Consider the following 24,497-nt stretch of genomic DNA (forward strand, 5'->3'; position numbering starts at 1 on the left):
AAGCTTCGAGCAACAAATCTTTCTCCAGTGGGATTCCCGTGGGAGGTGCAGGGGAACGAGCTGCTCCCTGGAGCGGCTTTGCGGCTGCGCACACTCCCCTGCACCGGGAGGAGATGCTGTGGCCAGCAGCCTGCCTGACTTACCGTGGTCAGATGTGCTGACAATACAGACTGGACCACCACGTCCCCGCTGCCTGGGCTCCTGTCCTCCGCCTCTTCGCCCTGTCGCTCAAATGACCGCAGGAGGTGAGGAGGGGTGAGGCGACCTGCCCTCTGGCCCCATGTGGGCGGAGGCTGCCCGTGTGCAGAGGCAGCCTTACCCCTGGCCCTGCTGCCCTCTCGTTTGTTGGATTTGCAGACTGACCCTCTGCTCGCTGGGCCTTTCGTGAGGAGGAGAGATGGTAAAAGTACGAATCTGATTCTCCCACTTCTCTGTGTGACATTTACTGACCTTAGTGATGCAGGGAATCAGGTAGAGGAAAGCAGAACCAAGTGCACATCATTTGCATTAAAATTCCCTTAACTACAGTGGTTTCCCTTTTTTCATTTGGTGTGTGGTCTGGGGAGTTTCCAAAGCCTAAATTCAGAATAGATTTGCTTTGGGGACTTAGGGAGGCACCTGGGCATGCTTCTAGACAGAGTGAATAGCAGCAGTTGTTTTCTATTGAGAAGAGGTTGCTGACACCATGCACTGTTGTCATATACAAATCACACTGGTGACCTGATGGGCACTTTGAGAGGCCGGAGAGCTTGGGCGCAGCAACCCCGTTACACTGAAATGGGGAACAGAAAAGTGATTCCGCAGTTCCTGGACGGCCACCGAGTGGCTTCTGCATCAACCCCAAGGCCATTTAGGGCCTGTTGTTAAACCAGAGTCACAAAGTGAGCCAGAAGATGTGTTTATGTTCACATCCAGTAAACTGCGAATATAAACACAATTTTCCCCACAATTATTTTAAATTGTGAAAATCTTTAAGTGCATGCAAATCATCCTTTCAGTGTTAGCAATTTGTTTTTTATTTTTTAAAATATATTTTTACTGATTTCAGAGAGGAAGGGAGAGAGAGATAGAAACATCAATGTTGAGAGCGAATCACTGATGGGCTGCCTCCTGCATGCCCCGCACAGGGGATTGAGCCCGTAACCCAGACATGTGCCCTTGACCAGAATCGAACCTGGGCCCTTCAGTCCACAGGCTGACACTCTATCCACTGAGCCCAACCAGCTGGGGTAGCAATTTGTTTTTTGAATTAATAATTTGTTAAAGATTTTGACCAAGATTGCTTGACCAATACTAAGACTTCCATCACCTTTCCTCCGAGGAAGCAAGATGGGGAGTTCCTGTTTAATGAGGAGAATTTCAGTTTGGGATGACGTTCTGGAGATGATGGTGGTGACGGTTGCACAACACCGTGAATGTACTTAATGCCACTGAGCTCATGGTTAAAGTGGTTAAAGTGGCACATTTTATGTTATGTATATTTTGCCACAATAAACATTTTAAAATAACAATCAGGGAAAATGGAGAAAAAAAAATAGACTAGCCTTTCCAGAGGTGGAACCAAAGCTTTGCCCAAATTATAATCCCCCTCCCAATTTCCTTTTTCTTTTTAATGGAGGCATAGCATGCTTACCGTAAGAACATCAAGTTCCTTCATCTTAGACTCAGCTCACAGCTCACTGACGGTTGACTGTGAGCTGAGTCTAAGTGTGACCCCACTCAGTCGAGATGTAGAACATCTGAGCACCAGAAGCTTCCTTCAACTCAGTAATTCCCTAGAGGTAACTCTGTCTGCCTTCTGTCCCCATCACTTACTTTTGCCAATTCTTAACTTCTATGAACGGATCAGATGTATATAGTCCTCTGTGTCTGGTTTCTTTCACTTAGGATGATGTTTTTGAGATTCATTGGTACATTCATGATTTTTAAAAATTGCCTATCGTTTCTACCCCTTCTGTTGAAGAACATTTGGGTTTTTCTAGTTTTGGCTGTTATAAATAAAGCTGCTATGAACATTCTTTTTAAAATATATATATCTTTATTGATTTCAGAGAGGAAGGAAGAGAGAGAGGGCACAAGAGAGAGAGGGCAAGAGAGAGAGAGAGAGAAACATCAATGGTGAGAGAGAATCATTGATTAGCTGCCTCCTGCAGTACCCCTGGAGGTCAAGCCTATAACTCGGGCATGTGCCCTGACCAGGAATCGAACTTTACCTCCTGGTTCATAGGTCAATGCTCGACCCCTGAGCCACGCTGAACATTCTTTTGATGACCTGTGTCCTCATTTCTCTCGGGAACAGGCCCAGGACAGGCTGGCTGCATCCTAGGGTGCAAATGCTCAGCGTCAGTGGGCTTGGGCCAGTTTTCCCACACGGTTGTCAGCTCGTCCCACCACCTCACTGGCACCTGGTATTAGCATTTCTTCTCTTTCAAGCTACTCTGGGGGGGTGCGGGGGGGGGGGCTCCCTGAAATGTAAACAATGCAAAGTGGAAAATGTTTTTTTAAATCATGAAAACCTTTGAACCCTAATTCTCAGTGAATGACCCCGAAGCCAGTGGAGGAGGATGGAGCAGGGCCTTTCGACCAGTGCAGTGGGCGGGGCTGCCCACGTCAGTCTCTGCTGATTGAAGGCTTTCCCATACTGTTTTCTCCAGGTGTCAGATATATTCGTAATGGCTCTGGGCACTCCCTGTCTCTGGGGTTTTAGAACAGGGATTTCCATCCCTTTTCATCTCATGGTACACACAGTAATTACTGAATTCTGTGGCACACCAAAAAAGATATTTTTTGCTGATTGGACAAAAAATAGATATAATTTTGATTCATTCACACTGGATGGCTGTTGTTGTGCTGGCTGTTGTCACCTTTTATTTGACAATGTAAGGGAAAAGAGGTCAGTGCCCGTGACTAAATAGTCAGGTAGTGCATGTTTTAAAAATTCTTGCTGCAAACGGGTTGAAAAATCACTGTTCTAGAACGATCCCTCTTCAGTAATGTTCTTTGGAGACTCACAGTGGTTGGGAGAAGTCCTGCGGTCTTCCTCACTAACTTGGTGTCATTTCCTGGACCAGCAGTGATAGGCCACTTAAGGCCCCCCCTCTTTTTTTCACCAACAGATGAAACAATTTTATTTTATAGTTGTCTTTAAAACCTCAAAATGTTTTTATGTATTATTTGTATAAAACATTAGTGCAGCTAACTATACTTTCTAGAATATGACTACATAGAGCCTCTCCAAGAAAATCACACCCCATTATATGGTTTCAGTGAAGCTGCTTGGAAAAAATTCACATCTGGACTGATTTCTAAAACATACAGCTCCACACTGTGCATTTCGGTTCAGAGTGTAGATTAGTGCCCCAGTGCTCGGTGCCGCTCTTGCACGTGTGACGCTGCGCTCACAGGTGGGTTCTCAGCGGCTGCCCCGCTGGCTCGTCAGCCTTTCTGCAGGCTCATCAGCGGGTGGTGAGGCTGTGCCTTCCCTGTGGCCGTTCTTCCAGGCCTGCAGGCTTGGAGCCCATCATCATCGTCAGCCACCAACTCCGAGTCTCCACACCTGCAGGGAAGCACTCCTTGTATTAGGCCCCGTCCTGCAGGAAGTGTCTCTCTTAAAGCACGCAGACCACGCTCAACCAGCTCGCTCAGACCGCACTCCATTCTCTCAGACACGGTCTCTCCAAGGAAGTGCGAGCTGGTTGGGAACGGCTCCAGTGGACATAGCTCTGCAGTCAGAATAGTCAGCAGAGGGACAGGTTTGGACAGCTGAGGGCCCATGTCATCACAGCCAGCAATAAGCAGCCCACACCGTGCGGTCTTCAGCTACATCTGTGCTTGGTGTCTGGGTCTTGCCTCCCACTCTGGGGTTTCAGTGAAGTTGCAGAGACAAGAGGAGACACAGGAAGACGTCTGTCAAACACAAATCTGGAATCCCAACCCTCCTGGTGCATAAAGCCACGCCACAGTCTCCACAGCAGTGGGTCCCGCAGCTGAGCTGCAATACGGTTGTTGGCATGGAGGCTGTTCCTGATGGCCACGGGCTCCCACCGTGCTCTCCTCGGGGCAGCCCGCGCTGCCGGGGGTTCATTTCACACCGGCTGTGGCCGAACGTCGTTTACAGCTTCCACCGCAGGTTCAATGTGGTGACTCCCACCCTGGGGACTCCAGTGACATCATCGTCACACGGGCTCCCCCGCTTAAACTTCAATTTCTTCCGACAAATGTTTGGTCTCCCTTTTCATGACAGAGAAGAGAGCAGAAAGGAGTGAGGGGTTCTGCTTTTCTCTCTGTCATTTGTTAACAGAGTTCTTTTGGCCTCCAAAAAAACACGTCCTTTCTTCCCTTGGGACTCGTTGTCTACGGGAGACCCCGGGCCGAGTACTTGGTGTTGAGCAGGGTAGATTCCAGGCCTTGTACGTCTCTTTCCTCTGCTTCCTCCAGACATATATTTTTAAGTTAATTTTGTCCTTGAATTATTTTGTGCATTGCCTCGTCCTGACTTTTGTGCATCTCACAGTTCTTTTTTCATCAGCTCCCATTCTTTAAAAAGTATTTTCCCAGGAAAACAGCGTATTTAGGAATTCATTATTTGAAGTGTGGCACAATGGTATTATTCCCCTAATCCTATAATGTTCTTTGAAATGGTAGGAAAGATTGTGCTCCAACCTGTAAAAGACACACAGGTGTGTCGAGCTTTGCATTTGTCCCCTTCGCCCTGCCGTGCTCCCAAAGGGCCACCGCCGCGCCGTAACCTCAGGGCCGGGGGTTGGTGTGTAGCACTCCTTACTGAAAACGGGTCTCTTGATCCTTTTCCCCTCTGCCTCTCTCTTAGCTCAAGAGGGCCAGCAGTGAGGACATGCTCAACAAGCCGGGAAGTACCCCCGCTTCCGGGGTAGTTCGCCTGAAAAAGACTTCGACAGCCGGAACCCTCTCCGAGCTCACGGAGAGCCGCCTGAGGAGCCACCCAGGTAGGAGGGACGCAGGTCAGGAACGCATGTCTGAGGGGCCCAGGTCAGGGGGGCCCAGCAGGCCACTCATCTTGGCCTCGGACAGCACATCAGAGACTGATGCATCCCTCCCCTCATCAGGTATGTGTTTAGCACTTACTCTGAGCCAGGAACTGTTTTAGGCAACAACATCCAGCCCATGGAGTTACATCTAGCGGGGAGGACAGACAAGAATAGAAAGGTACCGGGGATGCCGTGGTTCCCGCTGTCCTCCAGTTGTGCATCTGCCATGGTGCCTGTGTGAAGTCCAGGCAAGGTGGCATATGTCCTGGTGTTGTCTTGGGGTGACAGGCACTGAGGAGTGAGTGAGCCAGCTCTGTAGGTCCCTCACAGATGTGGTGTTCAACAGCCCATGGAGATCGGGATGCTCTGCAGTCTGAGTTGCTTAGAGGGCGGTGGCCATGGAAATGTGAACATTCTCAGTATTACTGTCTTTTTGAGAAAGAGAAAAGGTTTTATGATTTATTTATTGATTTCAGACAGGAAGGGCAAGGGTTGGAGAGATAAAAACATCATTGATGAGAGGGAATTATCGATTGGCTGCTTCCTGCACGTCCCAACCTGGGGACCGAGCCCGCAACCCAGGCATGTGCCCTGACCGGGAATCGAACCGTGACCTCCTGGTTCACAGGCCAATGCTCAACCACTGAGCCATGCCGGCCGGGCCAGAAAAGGTTTTTTAACCATTATATTTGAGTCCAGAATGTGGGAAACTTAAAACATGAAAGAATAGAGGAGTGACATCAGAGGCGGCGAGAAAGGCTACTCTGGTCTCTTACTTTGAAGTTACAAGTTGAACAGCTATAATTCAATAAAGGATTCCCTGCTTACATACAAACACATCTGAGAGATCCTCACATCTGAAGGCAGGCGAGTCCGAGGGAGCAGGTGGGTGGGAAAGGAGAAGAGAAACGGGTGCCACAGATGCAGCCCATCACTCACTGCCAGTCTCGGGAGAGGGGAGGAATCGGATTACCACCTGCAGCCCGGAGGAGCAGAGAGATGCAGTGAGGTGAGCGGGCCTAAGGCAGTGTCGGTATAGGCTGCACCCAGACCCAGTGACCTGGGCAGAGATGGTGCGGAGGTGCCGCCGTGGTTGTATGGTGTCTGCCACTGCAGGCAGAAAAACTGCCATGGGGCCAGGCTGGCGCCCCTCACCCTTCCAGACTAGCGGCCGGCCCCAGAAGGAGCTGAAGCCGTGAGTGTTGAGCTACAGAGCATGTTATCTGCTGCCCTGAGAACTGGAGAGCGAGAAACAGTCCCCCTGAGCAGCAGGTGCACTTGGCAACTAATCGCAGTGACAGGGGCAAAGACAGGAAGGCGAGGCAGCTGAGGTCTAGCAGTCACCATTACTGGGTGGAGAACAAATCTACAAGCACACCAACAGGCCTCTCCCAGCTCCCCCACCCCCACCCATCTCTGCAGAGAACAGCACTGGGATTTCACAGGCCTGGAACCCGATCCCTGACCATGTTGCCCCATGGGTGCGGAGCCCTGAAGCTGAGGTGACCTGGCCACAGAGGAGAAGCTCCCCTCCCCAGGGAATAGAAGACATTTTCCACCATCCAGCAGAGATCTGACAAACCAAAGCAATGCAAGAGAAATTTAAACATTTGTGCTTCAGTGTCACCTACTGGAGAACAAAAGAAAGACTTCTTATCAAGCTACTAAATAGAGAAGATACTCTTAAAAAAAAAAAAAAAGGCAGAAGTTCTGGTCAAGATGGTGGCATCGGTAAATGTGGTACTTGAATCCTCCCACAACCACATCAAAATTACAACTACAGAACAACCATCATTCAGAACTGCCTGCAACCTGGCTGAATGGATGTCCTACAACTAGGGATTTAAAGAAGAAGCCACATTGAGACTAGTAGGAGGGATGGAGATGCAGAACAGGCTGGTCCCACACCCACATGTGGTCTATGAAAATTGGGAAGGATATCTCGGCTGCAGAGGTTCCTCCTGAGGAACCACGGGTCCTAGCCCCACAGCAGGTCAGGGTTCCAGTGCCAGGAAGAGAAGTCCCACAACTTCTGGCTGTAAAAACCAGCAGGGATTGTGGCTGAGTTCCAGGCAGTTCCTCTTACAGGACCTGCACACGGACTTACTTGGGCTCACACTCTCTGAGCTCCAGTGCTGGGACAGCAGCTAGAAAGCTACCAGGGACATTCAGGGAGGAGCTGAATTGTCTTACATTAGGGCAAGAGCTCAGGGTGGCAGCTTTCTGTCAGACAATAGTGCTGGCAGAGGCCATTGTTCCTTTTCAGAGACACCCCTCATCCTGGCAATTCCATGAGACCCAACCCCATCTTGCTTGCAGGCCCATCCAAACTGTTTTGAGTGGCTTTTCCATACAAATGGTCTGTCTTGGCTCATGTTTCAGACTTTTCTAAAATCTCTCAAACAAGCTGCAGAATCTGGCCTCAGTATGCTCTGTACTCTGGCTAAGTGGCCCCAGACCTGGTACTAGCAGCAGCCAGTCTTGGTTCACAACTTGGCCTCACCTGGGCACCTCCAAGCCCAAAACAAGTAGCAGCCATCTGCAGATCACTTTGTAGCTCATGCCGGCTGGCCCTGGGCAGAACACAGGTGGCAGCTGAACTTGGCCTGTACCACCTGGGAGGCCTCAGAGCCAGCACACCTGGTAGATAGCTTCAGACCATGTCAAAGCACCACTCAACCACTTCTACAAGTGATGCACTCAAGGGACAGACTCAGCAGGCACCAGCACCCCGTTGAAGTAAGTCCTGCTCTGTGGGATCGTCCCCTGCACATTTAATCCTCTACAGTGGTCAGTGGTTACAGTCAGTCCTTGCGGCCAATCGGACTGGGGGTAAATCCCTCTCATTGATGGTCTAATAGCAACCAAGGCTCAACTATAATAGGAGGGAATACACAGCCCACACGGGGTGGGAGTTGCATCCAGAGTACTCAGCTTAGGTGATTGGGAGAGCCTATGTCACTGGGCCCTACAGAGCACCTACTACATATGACCACTCTTCCCAGCTCAGGAGACATAGCAGCTCTACCTCATACACAGAAACAAACACAGGTAGGCTTCCAAATGAGGAGACAAAGAAACATGTCCCAAATGAAAGAATAGGACAAAACTCTAGAAAAAGAACTAAGCATAATGGAGACAGGCAATCTACTAGATACAGAGTTCAAAATACTGGTTATAAGGATGCTCAATGAACTTAGTGAGAACTTCAACAGCATTAAGAAGAACATGGAGACCATAAAAAAAACACCTGTCAGAAATGAAGTATGCACTAACTAAAATGAAGAATAATTTACAGTGAATCAACAGATAAATCAAATCAGATAATCAAATCAGTTCATCAGAAACATTTTAGGCCAGAAGGGGTTGGCAAGAAATGTTGAAAGTGATCAAAAGCAAAGAACAGAAGAAATCTCCAGAAAAATAACTAAATGAAATGGAAGCAAGCAAACTACTAAATACAGAGTTTTAAACAGTGGTTATAAGTATACTCAAGGTTCTTAATGAGAGCTTCAAGGGACTTGGTGAGAATTTCAAGGATCTTAGTGAGAATTTCAAGAACCTTAGTGAGAACATCAAAGACATGAAAAAGGACCAGTCAGAAATTAAGCATACACTAACTGAAATAAAGAATAATTCACAGGGATTCAACAGTAGAGTAGAGAATTCTGAAAATCAATGATTTGAAATATGAGGAAGCAAAACACACCCTAGCAGAAGAGAAAAAAAAAGAATAAAAAAAATGAAGATAGTATAAGGAGCCTCTGGGACAACTTCAAGTGTACCATAATTTACATTATGGGGGTGCCAGAAGAATAAGAGAGAGAGCAAGATATTAAAAACCTATTTGAAGAAACAATGACAGGAAATTTCCTCTACTGGTGAAAGAAATAGACTTACAAGTCCAGGAAGTAGAGAATCCCAAACAAGAGGAATCCAAAGAGGCCCACAACAAGACACATCATAATTAAAATGCCAAAGGTTAAAGACAAAGAGAGAATCTTAAAAACAACAAGAGAAAAGCAGTTAGAAAGAAAAATGACATCCTACCTTATAATAGAGAAACATGCAAATTGACCGCACCTCCGCTATGCCCATGATTGGGCCTGCGAGAGGCTGGGGGCGGGACTCCGGGTGGCCTATCTGGCCGTTGAGAAGACCAAGATAGCGGCGCCCAATCCTCTTAGTTCTGGGGATCCCCGGCGGCAATCGCCACCCAGGGGGGCGTGGCCGGGCCCAGCCAGGTGCTCCCGGGGGTCCCGGGCGTCCTGGGTGGCGATCGCCACCTGGGGGGGCGTGGCGGGCCGAGCAAGGCGCTCCCCAGGGGTCCCGGGAGGCGATCGCCACCCGGGGGGCGTGGCCGGGCCCAGCCAGCCTTTCCCTGGGGGTCCCCGGGAAGATGCCACCCTGGGGGGGGGGGGGCGTGGCAGGACTCGCCCAGCCCCTCCCAGGGTCCCTGGGAACATTGCAGGCATGTGGTTGCTGAGACCCAGACCAGGCCTCTGGCCACAGATTCATAGCTTTGCGGAGACCTAGGGCAGGGATCTGCCTTATCTGCAGAGTGACAGAGGTTCTGCAGTGCCTCCAAGACGTGGGTGGGCCCAGCCAGGGATCAAGGGGCATGGAAGGACTCCTGGCAGAGGGGCAAGGACCCTCACCCCTGAGGCGGGGGTTGAGGGGTGGAGCCACCTCAGTGAAGGGGTGCTGCACTGCAGGGTACTGGACTGACTGACATGATTCAGAGAAGCTCCCAGTGCTAATGGGCCTCGCTCAGGCGGCCTTCACACTTCAGAGGCAGTGACTACTGCTCCTGCCTTCACCCAAAAGCAAGCTCGCTACACCCTGCCCCATAGCAGAGCATGCCTAGGCAGTGAGTGGGAAGCCTTCCACCTGCTTCGGAGAAGGGGGGGGCAGTAAAGAATGGGGGGAGAGGAAAGAATGTGGAGCATCCGCAATGAAGAGGTGCTTGAGAAAGAGGCTCGGGAGCCTGACTGGAAGGTTTGTTCTGTTGCCGCTGCCCCTTAGGAAGCGCAAAGAGCATGGCTCTTGAGGGCTTCCTGAGTCAAGTTCCACAGCCAACTGGAATTGGCCTCAGTTTCCTGGTCTGTAAAATGGATGAAGCGTGTCCCAGTGCCTTCACTGAGCTTTGATGGCCAATTGAGATACTATATAAAGAAAATGAGGGAAGAAGTGAGAAAGAAAAGGAAGGACAAAAAACACAAAAGAAAGATTGAAAGGAACCTGTAAACCCATTGTCACTTAAATAGGGAATATAGTCAGTAGTGTTGTAATGATGGTATGATGCCAGGTGGGTACTAGAAATATCGGGGAACACTTTGTAAAGTATATGATTGTCTAACCACTATTCTGTAACTAATATAAAACCTGAAACCAATACAAAATAATGTTGAATGTAAAGAAATGAAAATTGGAGTGAAATTTTTATAAATTTCAAAGTTTAAATAAAAGCTGTAAAGGAAGGAAGGGGAGAATAAAAAGTGTTTTTCATTTTGCCACTTCATTAAAAAGACAGTTGTCTTTATGTGGTGCTTTTATACTTTTCTAAGTCATTATCTCATTTTAATTTCAGGGCAACTTAAAGACAAGATAAGTATTCCCTCCACTATTCAAAGAAAGGAAATCTTGGTGTCTGGTCCTAATGATTCAATCGTCAAGCCCTTATTGTAAAGCAGGGTTAGTAAAATTTTCTGTGCAGGGTCATATCTATACTAATAAAAGCCTTGGGGGTGATCAGGCCAGCAGGGGAGGGTATTTGGGGTCAATCAGGCCCGCAGAGGAGCAGTTAGGGGTCAATCAGGCCAGCAAGGAAGCAGTTAGGGGGCAATCAGGCAGGTAGGTGAGCGGTTAGGAGCCAGCAGTCCCGGATTGTGAGAAGGATGTCCAACTGCAGGATTAGGCCCGATGGAATCGGGCCTAATCCTGCAGTTGGACATCCCCCGAGGGGTCCCATATTAGAGAGGGTGCAAGCTGGGCTGAGGGACACCCTCCCCAGTGCACAAATTTCATGCACCGGGCCTCTAGTATGAACAATAAAATGGCAATAAGTAAATATCAACAACTAAATCTAAAAATAAAAATAAACAAGGAATCTAATGAACAAAATAAACTGATGAATAAAATAGAATCAGAGGCATAGAAACATGAAACAGACTGATGAATCTCAGAGGGAAGGGGTGCAGGAAAAGATTAATCAAAGAACTTACATGCATTACCTATGGACACAGACAATAGGGTGGTGAAGGCCTGGGGTGGGGCAGGGACTGGGGGGAAGGGGAGAATGGGGGAATGAAGGGGAACATCTTGTATATTGTTAAATACTCTAACAATAAAGACTTAAAAATAAAAAATAGGTCTGAAATTAAAAAGCATTTAATTTAAAAAATAATAAGAAATAAATAAAAGAAAGTGATAAAAAGTAAGGATCTACAACTAAGATTACTCTACCTAGGAAAGCTATCATTTAGAATTGAAGGTCAGATAAAGAGCTTCCCAGACAAGAAAAATCTAAAGAAGTTAATCACCACCAAACTAAACTAGTATTATATGAAATGTTAAAGGGTCTTCTTTAAGAAGAAAAAATATATCTGAACAATAAAAACATATCTCAACAATTGAATCTACAAAAATAAGCAGAACAGAAACAGACTCATGGATACAGAAAACATTCTTATGGTTTCCAGATGAGAGAGGGGTTGGGATATGGGTAAAAAGGGTGAAGGACTAGCAAGTACAAATTGGTTGTTACAGAATAGTCATAAAGATGCAAAGTATAGCATAGGGAATATAGTCAATAATATTTCAAGAACTGTGTATGGTGTCAGATGGGTGCGAGATATATTGGGATGATCACTTAGTAAGTTATATAATGTCTAATCACTGTAGTGTACATCTGAAACTAATATAATACTGTATGTCAACTGTAGCTGAAAAAAATGATTTAAATATATATTAAAAAATCAGGTTTCATCCCCATAGATGCCTAGGCAGAAAAGGAATCCATCAAATACTGTGAGTAACCAAGGTAATGAGGCAGAAAGAAAGAAAGAAAATGAAAAACCTCCCAGGAAATAAACTTAAAGAAAATGGAAATATGTTATATAAATGACAGAGAATTCAATATTGCAGTTCTGAAAAAAATCTACAAGATACAAAAAAATACAGGTAGACTGTTTAATGAAGTCAAATAAAATCAACAAACAAAAGGATCACTTTACAAAAGAGAATGACACTTTAAAAAAGAACCAAATGGAAATTCTGTAGAAGAAGAGATAAAAAATGAACTAGCAAGCTTAGGAAAGAGAGCTGACCAGATGGAGCAAAAAATTAGTGATATCAAAGATAGAAATATACAGATGACACAGTAGAAGAAGAGAGACTTCAGGGTAAAAATAAAAATAAAGAAAGAACTCAATGAGAACGACCTAACTCCATCAGAAAGTGCAGTATAAGAATGATGGGTATACTGGAAGGCAGAGAGAAGGAGAAGGTAACAGAGGGCCTATTCAAATAAGTAGTTGATGAGAGCATCCCAAACCTGGGGACAGAGCTGGATCCTTGAGTCCAAGAAGCAAGCACAACACCAATTATCCAAAAAGGCCATCTCCAAGGCACATTATATGAAAACTGTAAAAGATTAATGGAAATAAAAGAAATCTAAGGCAGCCAGGGAAACGATGAAGGAAATTCCATTTACAGTATCAGTTTTTTCAGCTGAAACCTTACAAGCTAAGAATCAAATATTCAAACCATTGAAAGAGAGAAATTACCAATTAAAAATAAAATATCTAGCAAAGTTAATTCTTTAAATATGAAGGAGAAATAAAGACTTTTTCAGACATACAAAAGCTGAGGGAATTTACCACCACAATATCTCTGTTACAAGAAATACCAAAGGGAGTGTTGTACCTGAGACAAAAGGCAAAATGATACAAAACTATAAGCAAGATGACTGACAGACAGAAGCTGGATATTGCAACCCTTATTCAAAATAGATTATGATACACTTAAGTATAACATAAAGGATAAAGAAGGTAAAACATTTTTAAAAGAGAGAAAAATAGCTACTGAAATTCGGAAATGAACTCACAGCATAAATAAGGATACTTTGTGACAACAAAAACATAAAAAAGGAAGAAGTAAAGATCTATACTTGTAAAGATAAGATGCATTCAGAAGAAAAAGAACTACTGTGTACATGAAACTTTCTTTTGCATAAACATAATGGTAACCATACACACACATACAAAAAACAGAACTGAGACACATACATTAAAAGAAGAGGAAACAGGGGAAAAATCATAGAATACCACCAAATCAAAACAACAGATAGAAACACAAGGGAAAAGAACAATGAAAGCCAGAGCTATCAGAAAACAAAAGATAAAATGGCTACAGGAAATCTTCATATATCAGTAGTCACTCTAAATGTAAATGGACTGAACTTAGCAATTAAAGGCACAGAGTAGCAGAGTGGGTTGCAAAACAAAACCCAGCCATGTGCTGCCTTCAGGAGACACATCTCAGCTACAAGGACAAATATAAACTCAAAGCGAAAGGTTGGAAAATGGTTCTCTAAGCAAATGGCACCCAGAGAAGAGCAGGTGTAGCCATCCTCTATAATAATAAAAGTGTAATATGCTTATTAGACCAGACAGCCAAACGACCTTCTGGACGTCATTCCGGACATCCTTCGGGATGAAGCCGCAGTGGCGGCCATCAAGGCAGAGGCTGTTAGGGGCGATCAAGCAGGCAGGCAGGCAGGCAAGCAGTTAGGGGCAATCAGGCATGCAGGCAGAGTGGTTAAGGGTAATCAGGCAGGCAGGTGAGCAGTTAGGGGCAATCAGGCAGGTAGGCAGAGTGGTTAAGGGTGATCAAGCAGGCAGGTGAGCAGTTAGGGGCAATCAGGCAGGCAGGCAAAGGGGTTAGGGGCAATCAGGCAGGCAGGCAGAGTGGTTAAGGGTGATCAGGCAGGCAGGTGAGCAGTTAGGGGCAATCAGGCAGGCAGGTGAGCAGTTAGGGGCAATCAGGCAGGTCGGCAGAGTGGTTAGGGGCGATCAGACAGGCAGGCAGAGGGGTTAGGGGTGATGAGGCAGGCAGGCAGAGGGGTTAGGGGCAATCAAGCAGGCAGGTGAGCAGTTAAGGGCATCAGGCAGGGATGCAGAGTGATTAGGGGCGATCAGGTAGGCAGGTGAGTGGTTAGGAGCAATCAGGCAGGCAGGCAGGCCAGCAGTCCCGGATTGCAAGAGGGATGGCTGACTGCCGATCCCTGCAGGATCAGGACTAAACTGTCAGTTGGACATTCCCCGAGGGGTCCTGGATTGCGAGAGGGTGCAGGTCGGGCTGAGGGACCCCCCCAACCCCTTGTGCGTGAATTTCGTGCACTGGGCCTCTAGTGCTTATATATGACAAAATAGATTTCAAGATTTTAAAAAGGTGACAAGAGACAGATATGGACAGTTTATGATGATAAAAGGGACAGTACATCAAAAAGACATAGCACTTCTCAATATATATGTACCAATCAAGGAGCACCAAAATATATAAAGTAACTACTATCAGAACTAAAGAGAAAAACTGACAAAAACATACTTATAGTTGGGGACCTAAATACCCCCATTGACAGCTATGGATAGAGCATCCAAACAGAAAATCAATAAGGAAATACCAGCCTTAAATGACTCATTAGACCAAATGGACATAACATTTACAGAGCCTTTCATCCAGAGCACCAGATTATACATTCTCTAGGGCAATGGAGCATTCTCAAGAATAGACCATATGTTGGAACACCAAGCTGGTTTCAGTAAATTTAAGAAGATTGAAATCATACCAAGCATATTCTCCAGTCACAGTGCTTTGAGATTGGAAATCAACTGCAAAAACAAGGTGGGGGAAACACAAATATGTGGAGATTAAACAACGTGCTACTAAAAAATGACTGGGTTAAAGAAGAAATAAAAGGAGAGATCAGAAGATACACAGAGACAAATGAGAACGACAACACTACATCTCAAAACTTTTGTGATGCAGCAAAGTAGTAATCAGAGGGAAGTCCATATTATTACAGGCCTACCTCAAGAAGCAAGAAAAATCCTAAATAAACAACCTAACATTACACCTTAAAGAACTCAAAAAAGAACAAATGCAGCCCAAAGTCAGCAGAAGAAGGAAATAAAAATTAGATAAGAATTAAATGAATTAGAGATAAAAAAAGACAGTATGAAAAATTAATGCAACAAAGAGCTGCTTCTTTGAAAAGATTAATAAAATTGACAAACCTATGGAAAAAGGAGAAGGCTCAAACAAAATCAGAAACGAAAGATGAGAAGTTACAATGGACACCACAGAAATACAAAGAATCATACTAGAATGCTATGAAAGATTATATGCCTTCAAATTCAATAGCCTAGTAGAAGTGGACAAGTTCTTAGACATATATAACCTTCCTAGACTAGATTCATGAAGAACTGGAAAATTTAAGTAGACTTATCAAAAGTGAGGAAATTGAAACAACTGTCAAAAACCTCCTCAAAAGTAAAAGTCTAGGAGAAGATGACTTCTTTAGTGAATTCTACCAAACATTCAAAGAAGATCTCAAACTCTTAAAAAAAAAAATGAAGAAGAGGCAATACTTCCTAACACATTTTATGAGGCCAACATTACACCATACCAAAACCTGGCAAGGATAACACACAAAAAGAAAACTAAAGACTAATAGCTCTGATGAATACAGATGCAAAAGTCCTAAACAAAATACTAGCAATTCTAATACAACTAGTACATTAAAACACACACACACACACACACACACACACACACACACACACACACAATGATAAAAGGGGGCTCATTCCAGGGGCACCGGGATGGTTCAACATTCACAAATCAATCAAAGTGACACACTGCATTAACCAAAGAAAAGATAAAACTTAGATGATCTCATCAATAGATGCAGAAAAAGCATTTGACAAGATACAACATCCATTTGTGATTAAAATACTCTAAAATGGATATAAAAGGAAAGTACCAAAACATAAGAAAGGCCATATATAACAGAGCCTCTGCTAATAGCATACTCTATGGTGAAAAATAGAAGCTTTCCCCTAAAATCAGGAACAAGACAGAGATGCCCACACTTAGCACTGTTACTCAACATACTACTAGAAGTCCTAGCCAAAGCAGTCAGATAAGAGAAAGAAATAAAAGGCATCCAAATTGGGAATAAAGAGGTAAAATTGTCACTTTTTGCAGATGACATGATTTTTATCTAGAAAACCCTAAAGACTCCATCAAAAAACTATTAGAAACAATAAAAAAATACAGTAAAGTTACAGAATACAAAATCAATGTACAAAAGTCCATTGCATTCTTGTATACTAACAATGAAATTTCAGAAAAATAAATTGGAAAACAGTTTCTTTTGCAATTGCAACAAATAGAGTACAATACCTAGGAGTAAACTTAACAAAGGGTATGAAGGATTTGTACACTGGATATAAGGACACATATGTAATACCTTAATCAATAAAGAAATTTAAATAAATAAATAAATAAATAAATAAATAAAAGACATTAACGGAAATTGAAAAAGGCACAGAGCAATGGAAAGATATCTTGTGTTCATGGTTAGGAAGAATCAACATAGTTAAAATGGCCATATACCCAAAGCAATATATATATTTAATGCAATCCCTATACAAATCCAATGTTATTTTTTAAAGAAATAGAACAAAAAAAAACATCAGATTTATATGGAACCACAAAAGACCCCTGGTAGCCAAAGCAATACTGAGAAAAAAGAAAAAAGCCAGAGGTATCACCTTCCCTAACTTTAAATTACACCACAAAGCCACAATAATCCAAACAGCATGACAATGGCAAAAAAACATACACAGGCCAATGGAACAGAATTGAGAGCTCAGAATAAACCCACAGGTATATGGGTAAATAATGACAAAGGAGCCAAAAACATACAATGGAGCAAAGAAATCCTCTTCAGTAAATGGTGCTGGGAGAATTGGAAAGCCACATGCAAAAGAATGAAACTAGACTGCTATTTGTTACCATACACAAAAATTAACTCAAAATAGGTCAAACACCAATATTTAAGACCCGAAAGAGCAAATTACATAGAAGGAAACATAAATACTAAACTTAGGAACCTTGGCCTTAGGGAGGATTTTATGAATTTGATCTCAAAGGCAAGGGAAGTAAAAGTAAAAATAAATGAATGGAACTATATCAAACTGAAAAGCTTCTGCACAGCAAAAGAAACCACTAATAAAACAAAAAGGCAACCAACTGAGTGGGAGAAGATAAATGCAAACAACGCCTTCGATAAGATGTTAATATCCAAAATATATAAAGAATTCATACAACTCAACAACAACAAAATTGAATTAAAAAATGGGCAGAGGTCCTGAACAAATACTTCTACAGAGACGTACAAGTGGCCAACAGATATATGAACAGATGTTCAATTTCACTAGCTATTAGGGAAATGCAAATCAAAACTGCAATGAGATACCACCTCACACCTGTTAGGATGGCTGTTATCAACAAGACAAGTAATAGCAAGTGTTGGAGAGACTGTGGAAAAAAGGGAACCTTCATTCACTGCTGGTGGGAATGTAGATGGTGCAGCCACCATGGAAAACAGTATGGAGGTTCTTCAAAAATTAAGAATGCAATTACCATATGATCCAGCAACCCCTCTTCTATCTACTTGAAAAATTTAAAGACATTTATTTGTAATGATATATGCATCCCTATGTTCATTGCAGCATTATTCATGGTGGCCAAGACATGGGAATAGCGGAAGTGTCCTCTGATAAGGAAGTAATACATACAGGGTGTCCCCCAAAATGTATACACACATTAACAGCTGATGGCTCGATTTTGAAAATGAAATGTATTTTAGTAAACACTGTCTTCATAATTATTCAGTGTGTGTGTGTACATTTTCCAGACACGCTGCATATACAACGGCAGCGCCCATCAGCTTTGGCTGCCCTGTAGCAGGTGCCGCCTCTCCTGCACTGGCACAGCAGTGTTAGGGGGTCATTGGGCCACATTTTGTCTTTGTTTTACATGGACAAAAGCAGAGAAAGGAAGGAGATGATTTTTTGTGTTAGAAAGGGCACCCGCTTTGCATGCTCACTGGACTTACATTCATTCTCTAGAGATTCAGCTGTAAAGGAAAATAATAAAAGAAAATGAGAAGAATGCTAGCACTATGTAGTTGGTTTCCTGTTAAAAGGAAGATATAATTATAAATTATATATAGACTCCTTGGGGACAGAATTTTCTTTATGGCTTAAGACTTTCCCTCAAGTCTTATTGTTGAACTTTTGGCTTTGTGACAAGTTTTCTGTAATGAATGCTATTATCTGTGCTTTCAACTGTATTAATTTTGAAAAGGATCTTGTCATCTTACCTAATAATAGACAAACATGCTAATTGATTGTACCTTTGCGATGCCCACAGCCAATCAGGAGCGAGTATGCAAATTAACCCAACAAATATGGTGGCTAATTTGCATACACGCCCACCAAGCTTTTGGGGATGGGGCAGGACACTTACATCGTCTCCATGGCGTTCCACCCCGCCCCCCGGCCGCTCTGGGCCTCTGAGCAGCGTAGGAAGGTGGAAAGGCGGCTCTGGCCAGAGCGAAAGCAGTGCCAGCAGCCAGGGAAAGGAAGGCCCATTCTGGCACGAATCTTCATGCATCGGGCTTCTAGTCCTATTAATAATCCTATTAATAAAAGCCTATGTGATCTTCATACCCTCACGCCGTGACACCCTCACACCACAATGAGCAATCACCAGGAGGCTGTGTGTGGGTGGGCGGGGGCTTGACGCTGCGTGTGCAGTATGGAGGCGGGTCCCGTGGCTCTGCGTGGCGAGGCCTGGGAGGTCCCATGGCTCCACGCGGTGTGGAGGGGGGGCCCGCGGCTCCAGCCTACCTCTTTGGGGCAGTCCATTGAGGAGCCCTGGATGGGTGGGCGGGGTCTACCTCTTTGGGGCGATGGATCGTGGGGCTCCCACACTGTGAGAGGGCACAGGCCAGGCTGGGGAACCTCCCCCCCTACACCCCAAGTGCACGAATTTTATGCACCGGGCCTCTAGTGGAATTATAAAACAGTATTGTGGTTTTAACCTCACCATAGTTAAACCTACCATCAGCTTGTATTGCACCCTTTCTTGGGAATTGATCTGTCCTTAGGGAGAACCGTCAAACCTAGTACCAGAGAAATAATGGTAATGGACCTGGAGAGCATTATGCTAAGTGAAATAAGCCAGTCAGAGAAAGGTAAATATCACATGATCTCACTCATTTGTGGAATATAATGAACAACATAAACTGATGAACAAAAATAGATCCAGGGACAGAGAAACACAGAACAGACCGGCAAACCTCAGAGGGAAGGAGGGTGGGGGAGGGTTAGAGATCAACCAAAGGACTTGTACGCATATTAGCATAACCAGGTGATGATGGTTGAACACCAATCCCTTTTGGAGAAGCACTTGGCCAATAATTACCAGTCTTTTGGTAATAATTTTATGGTTGCTCACACTTGCATGTCGTGCTAATTCACCATCTAACCCAGGGGCTATGGAAGCTGCTTGATTGCGAGTGTGTGAACTTTCTGGAAGCCTTGTCTAGGCTCTGCCTAGGTTCTGGCATCCAGCTTTGCACTGTGCCCTGAGCTCTGCCAGTTGGCATCAGCCATGGGGCAGGGCCGCAGCCACGGTCTCCACGGACCAGCTGCTGCCTGCTTCCTGTGGCCCCTCTACTGGCCTGTTACCTCCCTGTATTCCGACAGCAGCCTGAAGGAGAGCCTGGCGTTTTAATCAGATCAGGAAACTTGGCTTCAGAGAGTTCAAATAAGTTTGGCTTTCTCTCCCATGCCCACCCAATGTTTCCACACTCCACATCCACTCCTCTAATTTTTAAAATATCAATATTATTAACAGATCTGCATTACAGCCCAGATATGTTCCTCTTCCCATTCTCTCCACGGTATCCTTTGGGTATATCTCATCTTACCCGATAGGCATGGGTTTTAGAGGATAGGATGGTCCCTTGTGCACACGCCGTGGTCCTCCCTGCTACCTCATTAACTGCACATCTCAGGGTCACATGAAATGTTGAGCCCCCACAGAGCTATGAAGGAATCCAGCCACTAGATGGCAGCCTCCTCAAAAACACTGCTGTGCTCTTGCACTTTGAGTCCTGGTTCCGAAGAAAGGTTTCATTACCAGACTAGAGCCAATCCTCCTTTTAGTCATTCGTTAATTCAACAAATATTTTTGAGTGGCTGCTCTGTGCCCAGCACTGTTCTAGGCAAGAGGGACCACCAGTGGGCAGGACAGCGGCCTGACTGCATGTGGAAAGGGGAGACCAGGCCAGAAGCTATGCTGGACACTAGGAAGGAGGCGCCTAGATGGGGTGCAGCCGGAGAGCGGGGGTCAGTAGTTGGGTTCTGGGGTTATTTTGAAGTGTAGAGTCAACAGTACTAAACTCTCCTGATGGATTTATTTATGTATTTATTTATTTATTGTTTAAAGTATTAAATGTCTCCTTTTCCCCTATTGACCCCTCCCCGGCCACTCCCACCCCCCAGGACAAGCCCCCACCGCCCCAGTGTCTGTGCCCATGGGTTATGCTTATCTGCATGCATACAAGTCCTTTGGTTGATCTCTAACCCTCCCCTGCCCTCCACTACCTTCCCTCTGAGGTTTGCCCGTCTGTTCCGTGTTTCTCTGTCTCTGGATCTATTTGTGTTCATCAGTTTATGTTGTTCTTATATTCCACAAGTGAGTGAGATAATGTGATATTTATCTTTCTCTGCCTGGCTCTTTTCACTTAGCATAATGCTCTCCAGGTCCATCCATGCTGTTGCAAATGGTAAAAGTTCCTTCTTTCTACAGCAGCGTAGTATTCCACTGTGTAGATGGACCACAGTTTTTTAATCCACTCATCTGCTGATGGGCACTTAGGCTGGTTCCTAATCTTAGCTATTGTAAATTGTGCTGCTATGAACATAGGGGTGCACATATCCTTTCTGATTGGTGTTTCTGGTTTCTTGGGATATATTCCTAGAAGTAGGATCACTGGGTCAAATGGGAGTTCCATTTTTAACTTTTTGAGGAAACTCCATACTGTTCTCCACAGTGGCTGCACCAGTCTGCATTCCCACCAGCAGTGCACAAGGGTTCCTTTTTCTCCACATCCTCGCCAGCCTGATGGATTTATTTTTTAATTGTGGTAAAATAACAGGACATACAATGTATCTATTAAGCATTTCTAAGTGTGCAGGCCAGGGATATTAGCATGCTTACATTGTTGTGCAACCATCATTAACATCCATCTCCAGAATCCTTTTCATCTGGCAAAACTGAAACTCTAATCATTAAACAGTAACTCTTCATTCCTCCCTCTCTCAGCCCCTGCTAACCATCATTTCACTTTCTGTCTCTATGAGCTGGCCTATTCTTGGTATTTCATATAATTGGAATTATGCAGTATTGTCTGGCTTATTTTACATAGTATAATGTCTTCAAGGTTCATCCAGGTGTTAGAATTTCCTTCCTTTCAAAAGGCTGAGTAATATTCCATTGTATGGCTGTACCACTTTGGTTTATCCATTCACCCATCAGTGGACATTTGTATTGTCTACAGCTCCTGGCTACCGTGAATAGCATTGCTGTCTGAGCCCCTGCCCTCGGTCCCTTTGGTATACCCACTCACAGTGGGATTGCCAGATCCTCACGGATGGATTACAGGCAGTGGGGTTTGGTGAGATGAGACCTGGTCAGTACCCAGGTGATGAGGGTTGAACACCAATCCCTTTTGGAGAAGTACTTGGCCAGAGGAGGCTCCTGTAGCCCCACAGGTGAAAACAAAAGTGCTCATGATTCAATATATGGTACCTTTAAAAGCATGTCACTGTTTTAAACTGATATCCCACTGTTTTCTAAAAGTTAAAAAAAATTGAATGTTCTATGCCAGTTTCACCTTGCCCAACTCTGTGTTAATACTCCTTTAATTTTAAATGATAGCCTTGCTAGAGTAATGCTGGTCGTAGGTCCTTGCTTGTTACCACTTTGAATATTTTGCACCTACCCTTCTAGCCTGAAATGTTTCTGTTGAGGAATCAGCTGACAGTCTTAAGGGAGGCCCCTTGTAGGTAACTAACTGTTTTAATGATTCTCTCTTTGTCTTTAACCTTTGGCATTTTAATTGTGATGTGTCTTGGTGTGGGCCTCTTTGGGTTCATCTTATTTGGGACTTCCTGTGCTTGCTGATCTTGTGTGTCTATTCCTTCACCAGGTTAGGGGAGTTTTCAGCCATTATTTCTCCAAATAGATTCTTGACCTCTCTCTCTCTCTCTCTCTCTCTCTCTCTCTCTCTCTCTCTCTCTCTCTCTCTCTTCTTCCAGTACCTCTATGATGTGGATGTTCTAAACTTGATGTTGTTCCAGAAGTTCCTTAAACTATCCTCATTTTTATTTATTCTTTTTTCCCTCTGTTTTGATTGGTTATTTTCTGGTACTTTGTCTTCCAACTTTCTGATTTGATCCTCTGCTTCATCTAATATGCTGCTGATTCCACCTATTGTATCTTCATTTCAGTTATTGTAGTCTTCATTTTTGCCTGGCTCGTTTTTATGGTTTCTATGTTGTTGTTTTTTAATGCTTACTATCTTTTTGTTGAAATTCTTACTAAGTTAATCGAACATCCTTATAGCCATGTTTTGAACTCTGTATCTGGTAGATTGCTGGATCCTCTTCTTCCTCCACCCCGCTCCCTCTGGGAACCACCACATTGCAGTTTGTGTTCATGAGTTTCAGATCCCACATATGAGTGAAATCATATGATTCTTAGCTTTTTCTGTCTGACTTATTTCACTTAGCATAATGTTCTCAAGGTCCACCCCTGTTGTAAAAGGCAATATTTCATCGTTTTCTATGGCTGAGTAGTACTCCATTGTGTGAATGGGCCACATCTTCTTTACTGAGTCCTCTATCACAGGGCCCTTTGGCTGTTTCCATGTCTTGGCCACCATGAATAATGCTGCAACGAACATAGGGGTGCATAGATATTTGCATATTAATGATTTCGAGTTTTTTGGGTATATACCCAGGAGTGGGATTGTTGGGTCCTATAGTAGCTCTATTCTTAATTTTTTGAAGAATCGCCAGACTGCTTTCTATAGTGGTTGTACCAGTCTACATTCCCACCAGGAGTGAATTTTTTCACAACTTCTCCAAAACTTGTTATTGCTTGTCTTGTTGATAATGGCCACTCTAACAGGTGTGAGGTGGTATCTCATTGTAGTTTTGATTTACATTTCCCTAATTGCTAATGAGGTTTAACATCTTTTCATATATATCTATTGGCTGTTCATATGTCTTCTTGGGAGAGGTGTATTTTCAGGTCCTCTGCACACCTTTTTTTAAAATGTATTTTTATTGATTTCAGAGAGGAAGGGAGAGGAAGAGAGAGAAACATCAATAATGAAAGAGAATCATTGGTCAGCTGCCTCCTGCATGCCCCCTACTGGGGATTGAACCCACAACCTGGGCATGTGCCCTTGATGGGAATCGAACCCAGGATCCTTCAGTCCTCAGGCCGACGCTCTATCCACTAAGCCAAACCAGCTAGGGCTTCTGCCAACTTTTTGATTGAGTTGTTTGCTTGGTATTGAGTCTTATGAGTTATTTCTATATTTTGGATATTAACCCTTTGTTGAAACTGCTGATTGCAAATATCATCTCCCATCTGGTTGGCTGCCTCTTTGTTTTGTTGTTTCTTTTGCTGTGCAGAAGCTTTTTAGTTTGATGTAGTCCCATTCATTTATTTTTGCTTTTACTTCCCTTGCTTTGGGGGTCCAGTTCATAAAATGTTATCTACGACCAAGATCTATAAGTTTGGTTCCTATATTTTATTCTCTGTAACTTATTGTTTCGGGTCTTATATTTAGGTCTTTGATCCATTTTGAATTAATTGTTGTACCTGGGGACAAACTGTAGTCCAGTTTCATTCGTTTGCATGTGGCTTTCCAGTTTTCCCAGCACCATTTATTGAAGAGACTATCTTTACTCCATTGTGTGTTTCTGGCTCCTTTATCAAAAATTATCTGTCCATATATGTGTGTTTTTATAGCTGGGCTCTCTGTTCTGTTCCATTATCTGTGTGTCTGTTTCTCAGACAATACCATGCTGTTTTGATTATTGTAGCTCTGTAGTATAATTTGAAGTCAGGTAGTGTGATACCTCCAGCTTGGTTCTTTTTTCTCAAGATTGCTTTGGCTATTTGGGGTCTTTGGTGGTCTGTACAAATATGATGATTTCTCATCCTACCTAATAAAAGAGTAATATGCAAATTGACCCTAACTCTACTACACCCACAAGCCACGCCCACCAGCCAATCAGAGCGAGTATGCAAATTAACCCAACCAAGATG

The 24,497-nt window shown here is 44.1% G+C and overlaps 1 protein-coding gene across 1 annotated transcript in view; it reads left to right on the plus strand.

Moving 5' to 3' along the window:
* SPECC1 (sperm antigen with calponin homology and coiled-coil domains 1) overlaps window positions 1–24,497 on the plus strand; it is a 249,879-nt gene that overhangs the window by 57,718 nt on the left and 167,664 nt on the right. The window contains exon 3 of the mRNA XM_028132220.2: window positions 4,829–4,964. Coding sequence (XP_027988021.2) covers window positions 4,829–4,964 — 136 coding nt within the window. The remainder of the gene's footprint in view (window positions 1–4,828; window positions 4,965–24,497) is intronic.

Source organism: Eptesicus fuscus, chromosome 20 (assembly GCF_027574615.1).
Source record: "Eptesicus fuscus isolate TK198812 chromosome 20, DD_ASM_mEF_20220401, whole genome shotgun sequence".
Taxonomy (NCBI): domain Eukaryota; kingdom Metazoa; phylum Chordata; class Mammalia; order Chiroptera; family Vespertilionidae; genus Eptesicus; species Eptesicus fuscus.